The sequence below is a fragment of the Triturus cristatus genome, chromosome 2_1 (genome assembly GCF_964204655.1).
Source record: "Triturus cristatus chromosome 2_1, aTriCri1.1, whole genome shotgun sequence".
NCBI classification, from domain to species: domain Eukaryota; kingdom Metazoa; phylum Chordata; class Amphibia; order Caudata; family Salamandridae; genus Triturus; species Triturus cristatus.
The window spans coordinates 335,463,788-335,483,289 of NC_140581.1; the positions used below are offsets into that span (position 1 = coordinate 335,463,788).

The following is a 19,502-nucleotide window of genomic DNA, read 5'->3' on the forward strand; positions in this document are numbered from 1 at the left end:
ATATATATACATATACTATAGATAGATATAGATATATAGCTATATATATATATATGTATATATATATATATATATATATATATATATATTTACACACACACACACACATATATATATTGCTCGATAGGCACGTATGTATCCCTTCGGCATCCTTCCCTTCGCCTGCGGTGTCGGCCGTGCTTATCTTATCTGTGCTGATGACTTAGACAGAGACGATCATTTGGCGCAAACAATTGCCGTATTTAGATAATGAGGCGCTTGTTTCCTCTCTAAAATCGCGAACTGATAAAATGAGTGAGGGCTGGTGTGTGCCTGGCACACCCAGCCAGAACGCCCTGCCCCCATTAGCCATCTGTGCCCTTGTGCCATATCCTGCCCACCTCGCTTCTTGACCTGCAGTGTCCTGGACACCAGAGTCACCACACGGAAGGCACTGGACTCAAATATTTTGTTAAAATATGTGTTCTACGGAAATCGTAAATGTTATTGCTAAATCTTTACGCATTATTCGTCTTACCGAATGCATAAAAAGAAGCGGCTCTACTAGAATTAATATATTTTGAATGAGTTTGCATTTGATGTAAATAAAATTGTGGCATATTTTATTGGTGTTTTTACAATTTCGTCTGTGGTGAAAAAAGTGCATCGCCCTTCAGAGTCTGATGAATTGAAGCTGCTGGCAGCGGAGGAGGGTGCGGTGTAGCACCGAAGTTACTAATCTTGCGACCCTGACTTGCTGTTTACTCCCGGCTTCAGCCCCTGAGTAAACGTTGTGTGATTCTAGACACACCACTCTGCCTCACAGTGCACGAAATTGTCCTTCGATGCCTTGTGATATTGCACGCAAAGTCGAGTGCAATTCAACTCACCCCGGCGCCTCTTTATGTGCAACCATCTGCACCCGAAAAGCTGTACAAATAAATCCATATTTACATTGCATATCTGTTAATAAACAATTGTTCAGGACGCCCTTAATTTACCACGTAGATAACACACTGGAAGGCACGTGCCTCGGCGACATTTCTGAAAATCGAATGCCTTTTGGGCGCTTCATAGCTATGGGAACGGGGCCCTTTTCCGTAGCGCCTGCGGGTGCACTGTCCGTCTGTGGGGCATAGAGGGGTTTGCAGGTCACATCTCGAGGTGGCATCAGTTAAACTTTTACATGTTTGAAGAGACCCCCGAGCGGGGTTATAAACAATCATGGCTGCCCGGAGCGGCTCACGCAGGCGGTGTTTCCTGCATTATGTCTGTTTCCACGGACATATAGAAACAATATCCGCCGGTGCACCACCCTGCCAGGACGCATCTTTTTACCCAACAGGGCCACTTTTGTGTCTGATTCCGGCTAATTTCGACTCAACAGTGTTATGAGAAATCTAAATGAAAGTAAATTAAATCCTCGCAAATGCTGTTAAAATAGGTAAACAGCGTGAGGTGTTCGCACTCGTGTACTTCTTACTAACAAACATGTTTTTGTTTGAATTACCGGGTACAAATATGCACAGCCCTGTGTTTTTTTTCCTGACCAGAATAAAAGCTCGGTCGGAAGGGAGGTGAAGTTTGGATAGAACAGCCTTTTCTCTTTCAGTCAGGCAGAGCAGTGCAAACGTGGGGCCAGTTAATGTGTTTGAGCAATATTATGCTAAAAGTACATAACTGCACGTGTTTACTCAGGGATGCAAGAGGGGAAGGCATCACAAGAGGGGGGAGGGTTCCTTCGGGCGGCGCAGCAGAATACATGTTAGTTTTGGTGTCACGGAGCCGGGGTGCAACGCGCAGGTGGGCGGACAGGCGCCCGCGTGAGACCTCAGCTAGGCAGCTCGTATTTTGGGCACCTACGAGATGTACACTTCTACCTCAGAGTGACATTTTTTAAGCAAAACCTATAGACGCACTGTCTTAAACAAACTGTTCTAAATCTCGAGTTTCGCGGCGCTCTACAGTGCACACATCACAACATAAAGTCACCGTGTGTTGTCGGCGGAGGCTCCGGCTACACTCACTGACTGTTGCCGTGTTCACACCACAGCACTGGTGCCTCCTTTACACTTAGCGGCAATGACGTGGTGTAGGATTCCTCGCGTGCTGAGTTTCTTTTTGTTTCCTGCTCACTAGGAATGCCTGGTTGTGTGCGTGGGCGCTTTTTCCAGTGAACATATATTATTGCTCATGTATTTAGACATGCAGGGTCGGACTGGCCTATGGGGCAGTCCTGCACTGCCTGCCAGGTCTCTGTGTGAGTCGTTATGTTTTTGCTGTTTGTGGTTCGGTGTTATGGTCGGGTAGGCCGGTGTTTACTGTTGAGTTCCGTGATATTGCCAGACGCATTTCCTGCACCATGCTCAATGCACGCGGTCTCCCATACGATGCAAATAGCTTTACAGCGTGTCTTTACAAGTCCACGACTGCGGCGAAGCGGCCACTTATTTAAGTATCTGGTTCCCTAAGGGGGAGAGTGGGGGGGCTTTATTTTGGTGCCCGGACTTGGTTTCTGTCCCGGTCCGCACCCTGTAGACGTGTTCACACTAAGCGTAGAAAATCTTGCTTGTTCATAGCAGACACTAGGACACGGCGCATATACACACTGTGGGAAGTGCATCTTGTGAGGGGGGACGCTGTAAGCTTCAGTAGTGTAAAAACACTGCATAAAGTGCTGCTTGCGAGGACCCACACTAAAAGCTTCAGTAGTGTAAACACACTCCAGAAAGTGCTGCTTGTGATGACCTACACTGAAAGCTTCAGTAGTGTAAACACACTCCAAAAAGTGCTGCTTGCGATGACCCACACTGAAAGCTTCAGTAGTGTAAAAACCCTGCAGAAAGTGCTGCTTGCGAGGGCCCAGGCTAAAAGCTCAGTAGTGTAAACATACTGCAGAAAGTGCTGCTTGCGAAGACCCACGCTGAAAGCTCGGTACTGTAAACATACTGCAGAAAGTGCTGCTTGCGAGGACCCACGCTGAAAGCTCAGTAGTGTAGACACACGGCAGAAAGTGCTTCTTGCGAAGACCAAAGCTGAAAGCTCAGTACTGTAAACATACAGCAGAAAGTGCTGCTTTCGAGGACCCACGCTGAAAGCTCAGTACTGTAAACATACTGCAGAAAGTGCTGCTTGCGAGGACCCACGCTGAAAGCTCAGTAGTGTAGACACACGGCAGAAAGTGCTTCTTGCGAAGACCAAAGCTGAAAGCTCAGTACTGTAAACATACAGCAGAAAGTGCTGCTTGCGAGGACCCACGCTGAAAGCTCAGTACTGTAAACATACTGCAGAAAGTGCTGCTTGCGAAGACCCACGCTGAAAGCTCAGTAGTGTAGACACACGGCAGAAAGTGCTTCTTGCGAAGACCAAAGCTGAAAGCTCAGTACTGTAAACATACAGCAGAAAGTGCTGCTTGCGAGGACCCACGCTGAAAGCTCAGTTGTGTAGACACACGGCAGAAAGTGCTTCTTGCGAAGACCAAAGCTGAAAGCTCAGTACTGTAAACATACAGCAGAAAGTGCTGCTTGCGAGGACTCACGCTGAAAGCTTCAGTATCTTAAACACACTGCTTAAATACATTGCAGAAGGTGCTGCTAGTGCATGGCTGACACTGAGACAAAGCTTTGCTATTTTATACACACATGGAAAGTGCTGCTTGTGCCGGGTACACCTGGGACATAGAGCTTCAATGGTTTATACTCACTATAGAAAGGGCCACTTGTGCCGTGTAGACACTGAGACACAGAGGTTCAGTGGTTTATATTCAAGTATAAAAACTGATGCTTGAGACAAAGCTTTGCTTTTTTAGACACACAGAGTGCAAAATGCTGCTTGTGCGTGGCAGACACTGGGACATAGAGCGTTTGTGATTTATACGCATATGGAAAGTGCTGCTTGCGTGTACCAGACACCGGGTCACAGAGCTTCGAAGGGTTATACTCACTATAGAAAGTGCCGCTTGTGCCGGGTGGGCGGTGAGAGCTTGAGTGGTTTAAAATATTGCAGAAAGTGCTGTTTGTGCACGGCGGGTACGGGGACTAGGAGCTCCAATGATTTATACAAAATGTGGAATGCCCATGCTGGCACTGGTTGTACAGAACCAAGTGTGAAAATTGTGCATTATCGCTTAACTAATGTCCGTCTTCTCTTTCTTTCCCTGCTGGCACAGGTTGTACGGAATCAAGTGTGCGAAGTGCAACATTGGCTTCAGTAAGAATGACTTTGTGATGCGCGCACGATCCAAGGTGTACCACATCGAGTGCTTCAGCTGCGTGGCGTGCAGCCGGCAGCTCATTCCGGGCGACGAGTTTGCACTGCGGGAAGACGGCCTCTTCTGTCGGGCGGACCACGACGTGGTGGAACGGGCCAGCCTGGGGGCCGCGGACCCTCTCAGCCCCCTGCACCCCGCTCGGCCTCTGCAGATGGCAGGTACTTCTTCAGATACGTATACACGAGCATAGTCAGAAACACACATTAACACTGAGCCGAGTAAAGCACCCCACTGACTGCAACCCACGGAGACTCGGCTCTCATTACAAAATAATATATTGGCGTTGCAATGTCACCAGCTGCCTCTAGGTGGCAGGCACGCCCATTGTCACTATACTCACCCGAAGCCTCTTTTCAACATGTAGGCAGAATATGGCCTTTGAGTCGACTGTCCACTGTCCTGTTCCAGAAGCTGGAGAACACTCATTCGCATGCGTGAACTCAAAATATACATATTCCATGTTATACACCCGTACAGCCATTCAAGAGGCTCTGTGCCCACGAATGTCATTCCCCACAGCTACGAATGGTAAAATACACCTCTACTCACACATTTTACTCGACTCACTACTGTCTCCTTACACACCGCACCACATGACGCATGTTCGTGTACTCACAAGTCCTTCGCTTGCTCTATAGCTTTCACACAGACTCATTCACGCGCACACTGACAAGCGCCGACACACACACACACATACGTATTCACAGACTCGCACACACTGACAAGCGCCGACACACACAACCTATCCTTTCAGGCTCTCGCTCATAATCGAAAAATTGAAAAAAAGACGGACTATTTTATTTCACGGCTCCACGTAATGGTTTTTCCCGTGGTCATCCAACCAAATCCATGCATGTATATTTTATATCCACGTGTTGCAGTCACAGGGCCCACTCACTAAAACTTGCAAATCTGCTCCTATACATTTTTCTGATTTGTTTTTAATTGACCAAGGTCGCCAGGAGGGCCCCTGGGAAGCTGCGGTTGTCATCGTTTCCCCAAGAGTATTCCTGTTTTTTGTGTGCACATTCCATTTACACTTAACCATACATTGAAACATCTACGCGCTAATGATACAATGTAATTTGGCCAAAGGGAAATGTCGTTTTCCCTAGTAGTGCCTTTACTCCTCACTCCTCCGCCGTGTATAAGGAGTTCCCTGCCCAGCCCAGCCCTGACCCTGGGAGAGCCTTTCTGAGGTGGCAGTGGAGCCGGGTATAATCTATCAGTTTATACAAACACGTATGTTTGTTTTTGCTCACATACTTTCATTGTATTCTAATCCTATAAATGAAGCATCTCTTCTGGCCACTGGGAAATCATTTTTCAAGTTTAATATCAGCTTTTGTGACTGCCAGAAGCCATGTAAAGGATATATGCATGTGTGCGCTACCCAAGCTTGCACAAGCAGCTTTATGAATTGGGGCCACCTTCGCTAATAAATCTGCCACTGTCCTAACGATGGTGATGCCGCATGACACACTCTAACATACATGTGCAGGTAAGCTAGGCACAAACTGTATTCCATGGTGCACACACAAAGTCAGATGGTCTACTTCCTAGTAACCACATACAGAGACACGCAAGCACACACGCCTGACTTTGTATGATGTGGCACAATTAATCTTCAAATAAATACTGTTCAGTTTTAATTTTTGTTTTTATACTCTTTAGTTTTGATGTGCACTTTCAAGGCTCGTCTTTACCCCTGCGTCAAAGTATCTAAACAGAGCTCTGTTGCTTTTTTGAAAACAAATGTTGAACTACCCAGTGGGATTTAACATTAAATAACACAGTATTGCAAACCCAGGGTAATACTGTAAACCAAAGCAATTTTAGGGACAGGCAGACCCTTCGGTCCAGATTGACAGAGGTCCTTATGCTTACTGCATATGCTTATGCTTATGTATCCTTCACTACTACGTTGAATATGCACACAAAATATACATAGTTTAGCAATTCCGTCAAATTATGTATGGAAGAAGCATCTTACATGTAGGAGTACATGTAACTTATGCGTGGAGCCTCTTTCCCACGCAGTAGACCCCATTTGGCTATTACAATATCTTTTTGCAGAATATTTCCTTCTCTGGTTGCAATTGTCTCGTGACTGATTGGTCGTGTTGCTAAATCCATTTTGAGCGATCTGCACTCACTGTGACTTGTCTGCACAGTGTCAGTTCAGGGGCAATAGAATGCTAACATGTCATGTTCCGCGTTTGCCAATCAGCAATCTTTCATTTATAGATATAGGACCACACTATCCACGCTCCAGCTTTGCTTATGAAAATGGGACGATTGTGCTGTTTCCTCCCCTTACGTTCTCACTTTCATTTGGCCACAGCTGTTTACTCACCACAAGATACACGTATGTAGTGCAATGTTCTGCTCACAGATGCACCACTTTCATCCCTTAACCTTAACTTAGTGTACTATTATATGTGCAAGGGCTAGTATTATTTTTTGGGGTATCATTTCCATTGTTGATCAGCAAACTCTGTTGTGCCTTGGGTCATGTGTAGAGGGGTCTCTTGGACCTTGCAGTGTCTGAAAATAATACAGCTGTAGAGCTGAACAAAGCCCAGGGATCTTTGTTTTGCATCCCCAGTCTTGTGTGCAGGAACTCTCAGTATGCGAATGCACTGACATCGTGTATTTGAAAGGCTTGTTCCAGAAGAGTCATTGCTGTCCTAATGCTCTTATGGAATTACGACACGTTATCACTGGACTCTTTCCCTTTCTTCATGTGCGCCCCTCTCATCTGCATTCATGCAAAATCATCAAGATTTATGAAGAAAGTAAACCCCAGTGTCCTCTCCTCTCCCTCAGATAGTAGTGTCTATGCACAATCCAGAAGGGAGTACCCTCTGTCGAGGGATTATGTAATTTGCATTGCCGAAGACAAGCGTAACCCTTTGTAACCAATAGAAGCCATCCTCTCAACATGATAGGAGGAGTGTTTGACTTGTCCAACCTTCTGACGAAGGTTGTGGCCTACAGAGGGAGCCTGCGGAATCCACGCCCACGTGCAAGGGAAGAGCCTGCATGTATGTGTCATAGCGAACAAAAGGTACATGTACAAGGGATCATTATCTAGGTGATGTCATTGAATGCTCTGGCGCCGGAACCCTCGCGATGCAGCTCTTTAACAGACATTTGTATGGTATTGCTGCAATAACAAAAAAAACTAGGCCACAAGTCGCCCCACAGAGGCTGTAGCACTTCCCTGATCACGTCATCCTGCAACACCCTAGTGAGCCCTGAGCTTACATTCCATTGATTCTCAAAAAATGTGGGAGTACGTGTGCACCAGTGCTGGAGAACTCATGTGTATTTATTTGCATGCTGCAAATCACACTCAGTAAACAATTCTTCACTTAAAACAATTCAGAGCTTATCTCCGCATAATTGGCTGCCCACGCATACGGAAGCCTTTGGGCTACATGTTGGGACAGTGTATGTATGAGGAACACACGAGGCAATGTTTCCCAGGATTGAGTTTAATTCCCAATTTGACTCATAGTGAATGAAGGCGGCTGCAGGGTAACTCGGGCCACATTGCTACCTTGAGCCAGAAAATCCCATTACATTCATTTCTGCCAAACGTTCATTTCATGCCTGTGAACGCGGGATGGGAAGGGACATAGACTTGGTAACTGCAGGCTGGCACTTAGAGTGTAATTTAAAACTGTCAACAAGCTAATCTTTCGTAATTGCCTTCAGAGTGAGCCTGCTTACTTGAAACACTGAATGTCATTCGCTGACAATCCCACCTAAAACCCGCTGCTATAGGGCTCGGCTCCCTGCTCGCAGATCTATGGTAGCCCCTCATGTTCTCCCGCAGAAGTGAGCAACAAACTGTAAACATGTCTAGAAGCCAGGCCACTGTAGCACAAAAAAGAGCAGCGCAGGTCATTTTTCCAGTCAGTGATGGCTAATTTGTCTGAACACTGGAAATATCTATCCATATTGAACTGGTTTTAGATGACAAAGCCCCTGGTACCTCAGGGAAAAGAGAGATAATCTTTTCCATGCCTTTGGGCAGACTGCACCGTCTGCTGCGCTTAAAGCTTCACTTAATCAGATTTTGCTGAGTATATTTTAACCAAATAAACATCGTGTGCCTGGTGTGGGAGCGGCTGCTCTCTCCAACAAGCAGTTAATGCATTCCCTGTGAGCGCAGCAGCACACACAATCGCTGCGGCAAGGCGCAACCAACCACACTGGCCATTGTCATCTTCAATATTTACAAAAAGGCCAAGCTACCTTGGTTTCCACTACAGATGGACTGCAGTGCATGCTCGTGGGTGACAGCAGCCCCCCCCCCATGGAACTAGCCCCCTCTGATGCTCACCATGCATCACACAATCTCTAATTCCATCAGCCCTTCTGTCTTCAAGCACAGTCACTCAGAAATGTCTATTGTCAATCATTTAGGACTTGGGTGCCCAGAGCACACATAACACTATAAATTCAAGTTGACCAGCAGGATGTATCAGTCCAAAGTGTTTCCTCGCCCAAAACGTCCTTGTATACTGTCTCCCAGATGTATATTGTGCTGCGGTGATCCATCCCCGAGCCTGCAGCACCATTGCAGGCGAGAAGGGCGGCTTATTGTAGCGAGTCTGGCTCTTGTGGGAGAGTTTAAATTTAACATATGTTAAATAATATGAATTTGCTGCCCTGGTCCATACACATATTTCAGAGTTGTAGATGAAACATTTATATAGGATTCTGGTTGGAGGCTGTTGAACTTGAAGAACAGTAACCCTCAGAGTCCAAGTCCAACAGCACCGAATGCCCCGTCCCACTTGGGGCATGATTGAGGGGTTCAGATGGACTGAAACAAATGCAGACACATAGAATATCGTGTAATGGCTGTGCCACCGTTTCTTCAGTAGTTGTTAATGGTGGTGTTCGGTGCCTTATTATTATCATAGTTAAAGCAGAAACACATTTCACAAATGTGACAGGCGGATAGTAAAGATGCACACCAGTTGCCAGTTCAGGCATGTTCAGAGGAGTTTGTGAGGAATGGGGCCTCTCAGGAAGTAAACCCAGAACTGAGCAGGGTCCTACTTGCCACACCCTAAACCTATTTTGCAGATCTAGGGTCATATGTCCTAAAGCATTTTACATAGGCACATAATGTGTATAACCCTGTGGTACATTTGGCCCCCAATATTGTAACACATTTTTTAAAGAGCGAATTTAGGAGGAAATTCCATGATGTTGTGTGTGGTGTGGGAATTGTATGTTTTAGTGTTAATAGTCAACTGATATATTTAGAAAAACCATTATTATTACTAACTGTAATGTATTATTTGCAGATTTTCGATTTTAAAAATGGTTACAACTTTAAATACTTCAAGAATGTGCGCTTGTGTGTGTATGTGTGTGTGTACACACACACACACACACAGTCTACTCAGTTAATGTCAATGTCCTCCAGTCACACTCAGTGTTGCAAGTTTAAAAACTGGACTCTTTCTCCTGCACTTTCCTTACAGCAGAACCTATCTCTGCCAGGCAGCCCGCTCTCCGACCACACGTCCACAAGCAGCCAGAAAAGACAACCCGAGTCCGAACTGTGCTAAATGAGAAACAGCTCCACACCTTGAGGACCTGCTACGCAGCCAACCCTCGGCCCGATGCCCTCATGAAGGAGCAGCTCGTGGAAATGACTGGCCTCAGCCCCAGGGTCATCAGGGTATGGTTTCAAAACAAGCGCTGCAAGGACAAAAAGCGGAGCATATTGATGAAACAGCTTCAACAGCAGCAGCCCAACGACAAAACCGTAAGTGGCTGCAGTTTCTGAAGACCGCGCCAATGACAAGAATTGTAGCATTGCAGAGAGACATAGGGAGGGAGTAAGATATAGTAAACCTTTTATAACACACTTAAATTATTTAAGTGTCCTTATATTTTGCTATTGAATTTACTGAAGTAGATGCTTGATTTATGCTTGATGTAAGCAAGATTTGCCTTAAAATTAAATTGTAATCATCGGTCACAGCACTATAATGATCTTGCATGCAGAAAGAATTGACGCTTCCCTTTGTGCAGTCAGATATTCCGTTTATTTTTACATATATTTATGTATTTATTTATTGATGTTTTATGAAGTGTTAGAAGTCAAGTGCTTTAGTGTGCCATAAGTGAATGGATTATAAGAAGGGTAAGAGGAAAAAGCGTGATAAGAATGTAAATCTCTAAGCATTTGCAGCAGAGGCAGAGCCTTATTCCAATCCCTGCTCTTCTGTTTCGCCAGGAAGTTCTGGCTGCAGAGGATGGTTTGTTTCCAGCTCCTTCCAGAGTGTGCATTCCCATCTCTGGGCTCTGGTTTTGCAGGGCTTGTGGCCTAGTGTTACTCGTGGCTTTTCTCTGTCGTGTTTTAGCTGGAGAGTAAGATATCTCTTGCTGGGATCTCAGGTTAGGAGTGGGTTAACAGTGCCACGTCAGCTTGCTTGGCTACTTTGGCTATCAGGCCCACTATGCACTGTGAGGCATTCAGAGCACCTGGAACTCATGTTCTCATGGTCCAATGACGGCTGTCTAGGACTTCACTTCCGGTGTTGTGTTCTTCCATTTTAGGCTCTAGCTGTAGGGATTTGTCTGTGAGTAAGAAGGAATGTATTGATTCGATTAATTACAGCAGCTACAATAATTACATCCAACACTAATAGAATAAAAGATTTTCTTACCAGATTGTGATCAGTTTAAAATAGTAACATATGTGAAAACGTTTTTCCTAATAACACACATACTCGGAAAGACATCTAAACAATCTTTAAAGGTAGTATTCCAGAAATGTCAGCCCAGAAGTCGCCATTTAAAGTAGTCCCAGTTGTTGATCACTGCCATTTGCCCATTACCCTCAGTCAGCTTTGAAAGGATTTAATTTTGTTACTTATTATGTTTATAATTTTTCCAAACCGAGCATGTTCTGTTAGATCATTCATGTTAAAACACAATGCCAGCTATTTCTACAGGTTGTAATACCATTTTTTTTAATACATTGATTTAAGTAAGTGGTATTCTCACTTCAGAACAACAACAATGCAGGGATTTGGATTCACTGGGGCTTTTCAGTTTCACATTGGGGGGATATATACACCCACCACACTCAGGTACAGAGGGAAGGTTCCACCAGGATGCTCGCTACTCACACTTTGCGTACATCATTGAGGGTGTGCAGTGTTTGTTAATATTCTTTTAGAGCAGGAATGACAATGACACCTTGGATATAACCCCTGGCTTGCTAATTCTGTTTATTGGCCCTTGGAAGTTGACATTGAAGGAGTTCATGTGAATGATACACAATCTCGCCTGGCTTTAGCAACAACAAATAGTCATTCAATGCATCTTGTTTCAGATGCCAGGTGCCTGCATGTTGTTGTAGTGAGGGCAGCGCCGCTGGCCTGGTGTCTTAATGCAGAATTAGTTTGAAAAAAGAGAGATGGCTTAAATATTGCTGCTAAAGCAATGCACTTAATGTCATCATAAAACTGGCCGTGTATTATTTAACCCTCCCGCAATCAATAACGTTTGTAGATAACATCCTTGCAGGTAAAAGACCTTCTTTTAAAGTGTGGGTTTTCGTTGGTATGTGCTGGATGACTCGTTAGCTTGACAAAAGCCTTAATCTTACTAAATGTTTCTCCTTGACAATTTAAGGTCAGCTGTATTCACGAAGAGCTGCCATTTTATTTTAGTTATATAGTTATCATAAACAGCTGATCAATCAATGGCCTGGTGGGAAAGTTAAGTTTATCTGGCAAATGCAACCTTAGTTTTTGTTTCCTGGTTAGTCGCGCTTCAGTGTGCCTTTCCCATGCTTAGTAGAGTGATTGTGAAATTGAGGTATTTGTATATAGTCAGACAATAGACTGCAAACAAAATGCACAGTCTCCATACTCATTCTCTTGACCTTCCACAAATGTGCCTTCCCTAATCTGCACGGTGAAGAGAATTGAGTCTGTTCCATTAGACAATTGGAGTCACATATTAAAAATGCATTATGAGAAAAGAGCTTGTGAGTGTATCTTTCCTCTGTGCAGAGGAGGAGGCCTGAAGCTTTTATACGGCCATTAGACTGTAATATTATTTTAATCTCCTTAAAAAACTAGGCTCGTCTTTGGCTTTTGAGACAGGGACCAGAGAAAGCCTCACGAGTCTAGGGACATTCATATGTTTCCACGATTAGTACAGTCCACTCTCTGACAGAAATGCCTTTGCCTCCCTAATAGGCTTGCGGTAATGCCGCCCGATGCCCTGAGTGCAGCAGCCCTTGTAGGCAGACATGACTTGGACTCCCATAGTCTACTTGTCTGTGCTCGGACGTGACATCACGGCTCCATTAAAGCCGCCTTCAGCGGGTGTGTTGTCAATGCAAGAGGGTTTTGTCCAAGGTTCACAAAAGCCTGACACAGCTGCCGGGCAGAGGGAAGAGCTCCTTCAGAGAAATGAGGACAATTTGGGAGCAGTGCTCTGGAGTGGGACGAGCATAATGTCCAACCTCTGCATATCCTCCAGGAAAAAAGGAATCATGTCTGTCGTTTTAGACAGAGTCACCAGCAGCCTTTCTCTGCTTGGCTGCTGGTGACTCAGTGTGGTGCTGCTGTGGTCTTTTGGATTCTTAAACTTATTAGCTGACTGATCAATCGGGACAGTCCGAAGACACAATAATAATAACAGCAGCAACAGCAGAACAATATTTATAACTGTAGAAAATACTTGATTTTGTTTAGCAATTCATTTAAAACCTGGTTCTCCCATTTATAATGCTGTGGCAATATAACGGATTTAATGGCACTCCATAAATGTGATCCTGAAAGAAGGCAGACTGAGTTGCCCTTTCCAGGAGTTATTCTCTTGAACGCAGATCACACGAGGTGTCGGTGGAGAGCACTCAACCACTGTTCATCTTGATAACTTTTTATTAGGAGCGACTGAGGTGGAGTCTGGATCTTGCCCAAGGGTTGAAGGTGACTGGGTCAAACAGGGTCCTCTTTGCCCTGTTTCTAGGGTGGACTGCGAATGGCGAATGGCGAACTGAGTATAGGCCAAGCGTGTCTCAGAGAGCCTGCTAGGTGTGCCGACCCTTCTAACCAAGGCAGAAAACTAGCGTAAGAGCCGTAAGAGTGTGAAGGTACAGAGCAATGGACCCAAACAAAGGAGCAAAACCAAAGAGAGTTTACATCCCGAACAGCGCTTCGAAACAAACAGCTTACACAGTGGTTGGAGGAGAACAGGAAGTAAAGGCGAACAGGAACAAAGAACAATAGAAAAACCTATGAAAGTGAATAGTTTAAAAGGGCATAGGTAGAGGACAAGAGGGAGTTGAGGTAAGCGGAAGGAGATTGAACGTTTTAAGTTTACGGTATATGTGGTTGAAAAGAATAGAAAAAAGTCTGTGGCATTTTTCCTCTGGTGAGCAGTACCAGGGCGGAGGTGTGATGTGATGGCGGAAACAATCGTAGCTGGACAGTCTTGCTATTTCATTTTTAGGAAGAAAGGTAAATTCTCGTTGGGGGGGCAGAGACCAGATTTCTTTCTCTGGACGAGGCTGCCAGGGAAGGAAGGTGAATGCCAAGAAAAACAGGGTAGGCAAATATGTTGTTTAACCCACTGCCTCTTATTTTCTCACTGGCCACACTTATTGTGCTTTCACAATAGTGTTATTTGTGGTGTGGGTGTGGTGGAACCTAATGCTGCCTGTAAAACGTACACGTTTTATGTTATGTTTAGGTTATTAAGTACTGTGTGCTGCTCATCTCAAGCTTCCCACAGTGTCATACAGAACTCAATCTTGGCTTGCTGTGCTCTGTTGTTGCCCCAGAGGTACCAGGAACCCGTTATTCCAATACACCCAACTGCAGATAGCAAGTGCACTACGATTGTGTATAATTGTGGACTTTATTCAGAGATTTAAACAATCTGCACCTGAGGTTAACAGTTATGATCTATAATGTATGGATAGGTGCGATGTGTTTTGATTGAAAACGAAGCATTGATCTTTAGGGTGAGAGTGAATGACAGTGCAATTGATGTATCTGGTGGCCTTCCTCAATTAATAAAGGTGTATCAATAAAGGTGGAACAACTTCGTTGAGTATGACATTTCAATGAGTGACTCCCATTTAAAAAAACAATGCTTAGAGATGTTGTGCTAGAGTCAATTCTGCTCCATCACAAGGGGGAAAGTTCAAGGTGAAATGCTGGAAGATGAGTATGGCAATACCTCACCAGAAGTTTGTGGTCCAAGCTTGTGACACAGGTTAAAACTGGAAAGTAAGAACAGCAAAATGATTCAAATGAGAGATTAACAATTGGATGAAAGGAGGCCATATGGAGACTATATAGATGTGTTTCAAAACCCTCTTATTTACACAGCCTGCCATAAAGTTACCCAACCTCCTTCTCATGACTTCATGCTTGTTTACAGAACATCCAAGGGATGACGGGAACGCCTATGGTGGCGGCCAGTCCTGAGAGGCATGATGGTGGTTTACAGGCCAACTCGGTAGAGGTGCAGAGTTACCAGCCGCCCTGGAAAGTGCTCAGCGACTTCGCCCTGCAGAGCGACATAGATCAGCCTGCCTTTCAGCAACTGGTAAGTGGCATTCCTCAGGAAGTGGAATCTTTATGGGTAGATATCTAACATGCCATCAGTTTCTAAACTAAAGAACGGGACTTCAAGGTTACTAGTCCTACATGAATTGATCCATTCTAACTACATGGATTTCAATTTGTTATGCATGAATCTGGCTTGTCAAACATTAGTGGAAACTAGTGGTTGAAAAAAAGGGGGAACAAGCCCTCATTATGCCGTCAATATTATATATAAGTTAATTCACAATGTTGGTAAATAATGTGCATATCAACATGAAGGAAGTTCATCATCACTCAGAACAATTTAAAGCAATTCCCATACGTTTACTTATTTATGCATATTTAGTGAGATAATTGTCTTTCAGGATTGTTTAGCTAAAAATGTCTATTGCAAAAATGTATTTACAGCTGTTTTAATGCACAGGTGACATTTTGTTAATAATTTAAAAGCAAGAGTCGTGAATTTTGTAATCTTACATTTAAAAGTGTTTAAGCATATCTCACTCTAACCTGGTCGCAGAAATGGCAAAGCTTTTCAAATTGCTATCGGGTCTTATACCATAAGGGGCATCATTGAATTTCACAATTCATTATGCCGTTGTTCAATGGGAATTGCCCCCAATGATATCTTTCTTGCTGCTTCTTACTACACATTATACAAAGAATATATTTAAAACATATATTACTTCTATTTAAACATCACTGCCATTTTGCAGTTTGTGTACATTTATTTAATATGTTCCTCGACACCTAAATAACTATATTTCAGCTCTCCACTGATCTGATCATTGTTAACACAATTACATTTCAAATGATAAAAAGTGGGAAAGCTGAACACAAAATGTGAAAATCTTATTAACAAAAATGTTCCCAAAACGCAATAAACTAGGCAGCAGAGACTAGTACAGAATATTGCAGCCCATGACTGCTAGTCCCTGAGCATTGATAGAAGCATAAAACGATGTCTCCTATAATAAGAGTGTTAAAATCAGTTCACCACAATAGCCGGCTGCAGTATCAACACAAAAGTGTTCTATGAAAATTCCCTTTATTTAGGCCTTGTAAACGGTTTGGCAACATACCTAATGTGCCTATTGTAGCAGGATATAAAGATAGTTTACAAAAGAGAGCTGTTTACAGACATCCAAATAGGCTTAAACTGACTTCAAGGCAGAGTGAATCAATTTCAAAATAATTGGCAGACTTTTATGATGTAACTGAGTTCATTCTATATATATATATATACATATATATACAATAAATTGTCCTGCTATGGATTATCTAAGAACATATGCTCCTCTGTCCGTCTCTTCCTCAAGTTACCCTTTTTAAAGTTGGCAGGTTATAATAATGTTTTTTCATCAAGCCCCTTTCGCTAAGACACACTTTCCTTACATATCAGGGCCTGTCCACAGCCCTTGCACCGGAAGCACTGCAACCTGGGTATTTCAGGTGAATGTTCAGGGCATTGTGAAGATGTGACCCAAACACTTCCCCCAGCATTCATACCATTTAAATTTACGTGGGTGACCAGCAGAAAGCCCCCTGACATGAGGCCATAGCTAGTGGATACTATTTTCTATAGGTATCTCTGACCACTTGCCTTAAAGATCTATGTCTGGTATATAGCTAAGAGTATTAAGCAGAAAATTCCATTAGCACCATTAACAAATCTATAAAATTATTAGAGTTTGAAAAATGAACTACGGATAATTAAATGAAAGGTACGGTGTGTTATATGTAGCATTGTAAAAACAGTGAAGGCGTTGAAAATGAAAGGAGAGGGCGCTCTAACCTGAAACTAGACTTGATTTTTAATTCAAGAAAGAGAATATTATGTGCGAACACATTGAAAAATGAGCATATCCAAAGAAGGACATTTTATGTTATGTTATTAACAGATGTTGACTGCTTTATACTACAATATTGGTTTTTATGGCAAGATTTACTTTTATTTCCTTCTTCTGCTTTTAATTGAAGACCTATTTCCCGCAGGTAAATTTTTCCGAAGGGGGACCAGGCTCCAATTCCACTGGAAGCGAGGTGGCATCAATGTCCTCCCAGCTCCCGGACACACCCAACAGCATGGTAGCCAGTCCCATTGAAGCATGAGCGACTTCATGAACTCACTTATGGCTTTTCCTGCTGGAGCAAGACTGGGAATTGTGACCTTAGCCTCCTTAGAAGAGAAGAAACTAAGTATTTAATGACCGCGTTATTATCAAACCGAACATAGGAAAGACAGCTCCATGAAATGCACGATGTCTGTTTTAACGACAAGGTGGTATGGTAGCAACACTGTGAAGACAATCATGGGATCTTACTAGGATTGACAACGAAAAACAATGTCCAATGAACGGAGGAGTACTTCAAAGACGTTTTTTATGACGTAGAGGATTTATATTCATGGCTCTCGACCTAGAAAATATTATTCGGCATCCCTCACCCCTGTGCAACACAAGTGACAGATATAAGGAGAAATGAGTTCCACGAGCATACCAATGGTGCTGTTTATCTATTGAACATGGCTCGACCTTTGCCTTGCCAAACAGGAGATCTAGCAGGATTCCAGTGGATCAGGCTGGACGTTGCCTCAGCAGAATGGACAATTGCTGGTGGGATCCTTTCTGGATTTAAGGTAGAGCTGAGTTGGCGTGCAATGCTTTAAGCTCTTATTACAAGGGGTGAAGTTGGGTCTTCACTAGCATGTGGCTGTATTTTTTTAAGGGGGAGTGAATCCCCTATCCCCGTCCCCCCATTTCTCAAGAAGCCCTAACCCACAACTGACACTGCTTTAAAAGGTTTTTGAATATTTTTCTTTCGATAACCTCTCTAGAGAGCGTTGCAACAAGGTATACCTCTATTTTGCCACAAGCGTCTTGGGATTGTGTGTACATTGTGTCAGTCCAAGAACATTTTCCCCAAAGATGTGTATAGTTATTGGTTAAAAAAAGAGTGTTTCTCGCTCTCTCTCTCTGGAATAAAGAGAAGAATAGGAAACTTTTTTTGTTTGCTCTTGCATTGAAAAAATTATAAAGTAATTTATTATTTATTGTCGAAAGACTTGCCACTTTTCATGTAATTTGACTGATTTTGTTTGCTGAAGTAAAAAAGAAGAACAAGTTTGTATTGTCTTGAATTATATGTTTAATTCTATGTGTTCTGTCTATTTCTTAAATATGTGAAATAAAAGCGCCATATGTAGAATTGTATCCTCTTAACTACTTCACTATAGTCAATGAATCAAGGAAGAAATCTTCTCTAACAAACGTATATCTGTGTATGTGTGTGTGTGTGTGTGTGTGTGTGTATGTGTGGCAGGGGGATGTGCACACTTGCTGAATTTAAACGGACTAATATTAAATTTATATTTTAATGCTGAGGCATATATAATCATGCCTGCTGCGTGGCACCCACATAAGCAAGTATTTAAACCCCTCTCCCCAGTCAATATATTATTTGTATACATTGATTACTTTGGTAAACAAGAAAGGTGTCGGAAAAGGAAGGCCCATTCCCCTGCCAACTTTGTTTTTGTGCTTTCTCATTATAGAATGAGCTCATTCACCTATTCACATTATGGATTTCCCTCATCTCAGACGTTAGTTCTCCGTGCCTACAAGTCTGTCAACACATATCCACTGCTTGTAGTGGAATCTTGTGAATTGCCCTCCCCTTCTTTACTTGTGGCAGTGAAATACTAATCCTCCGCTTTATGTACATCATGAGTGACTGAGATTGGTTTGATGTACAGATGGAAGAATGCGGTGAAGTGCAGGGTCTTTATATGTGAGTGTGTGTGTGAATAAGGTCCTACAGTGACCGAAACGCGTAATGGCTGATTAAGTGCAAATAAATCTCTTGAAGATGTCTGAGCCTGGTCCTTTGGTGGATGCAACATTACGGGCAGTTGTTCATATATATATATATATATATATATATATATATATATATATATATATATATAGCCTCCATGAGGCCGAAGCTTGAGTGTTCATTGAGGTCACCGAATTCCAATATCGGTGGCAATATAGGAGCATATTACACGTTTCCCATTATTTATTATTTATATTACGTTTGTATGTTTTGTGGTAATTGGCTTTTCTTCAAAGTGCAGCTAACAGTGCCCACTGACTGGAGTGATAATGTTTAGGTTTTATGTACTGGCCTTGAAAAAATACTATGCGTTTTTTGTCTTGTGCTTTACATAATATTGCAGTATAATTTGGTCCTGGATGCTGAATAATCCTAGTATCTATGAAAATGTCAAGCTCTGCCGTGTGATTTGTGGGCCCTCATGTCAAAGAATGCAGCTCATTCTTTGTCAGTATTTTTAGTCCATTCCAGCTAGCAACAATTTTATTTGGAATTCTTAAATTATGTGGCAACTTTCGTTGTAAATGTGGTAAATCCACAATTATGCAGTAAATTGTGCAGCCACAGAGTCACATAATTCACCTGGCCCTCGCCATTAGCCATTGTTTTATCAAACAGTAATTTATGAAAGATAAATACATTCTCATTCGATAATTATGCAGTAACCTCTGTAGCCATGGGACTGCATTATTCCACCGTGTATGTCCATTACCTTTTATTTTACAAACGTCTATGGATGAACAACAACCAAAGCCTAAACACTC

The 19,502-nt window shown here is 43.1% G+C and overlaps 1 protein-coding gene across 6 annotated transcripts in view; it reads left to right on the top strand.

Moving 5' to 3' along the window:
• ISL1 (ISL LIM homeobox 1) overlaps positions 1 to 18,069 on the top strand; it is a 36,908-nt gene extending 18,839 nt beyond the window's left edge. For 2 of the 6 annotated variants that reach the window (XM_085631233.1, XM_085631240.1), the window contains exons 3-6: positions 4,148 to 4,407; positions 9,760 to 10,046; positions 14,696 to 14,863; positions 16,843 to 18,069. In XM_085631233.1, the coding sequence (XP_085487359.1) occupies positions 4,148 to 4,407; positions 9,760 to 10,046; positions 14,696 to 14,863; positions 16,843 to 16,974 (847 nt within the window). In that variant the 3' untranslated portion in view covers positions 16,975 to 18,069. The remainder of the gene's footprint in view (positions 1 to 4,147; positions 4,408 to 9,759; positions 10,047 to 14,695; positions 14,864 to 16,842) is intronic. The other 4 variants (XM_085631235.1, XM_085631244.1, XM_085631234.1 and 1 more) reach the window with 3 other exon arrangements.
• Positions 18,070 to 19,502: the final 1,433 nt, after the last annotated feature.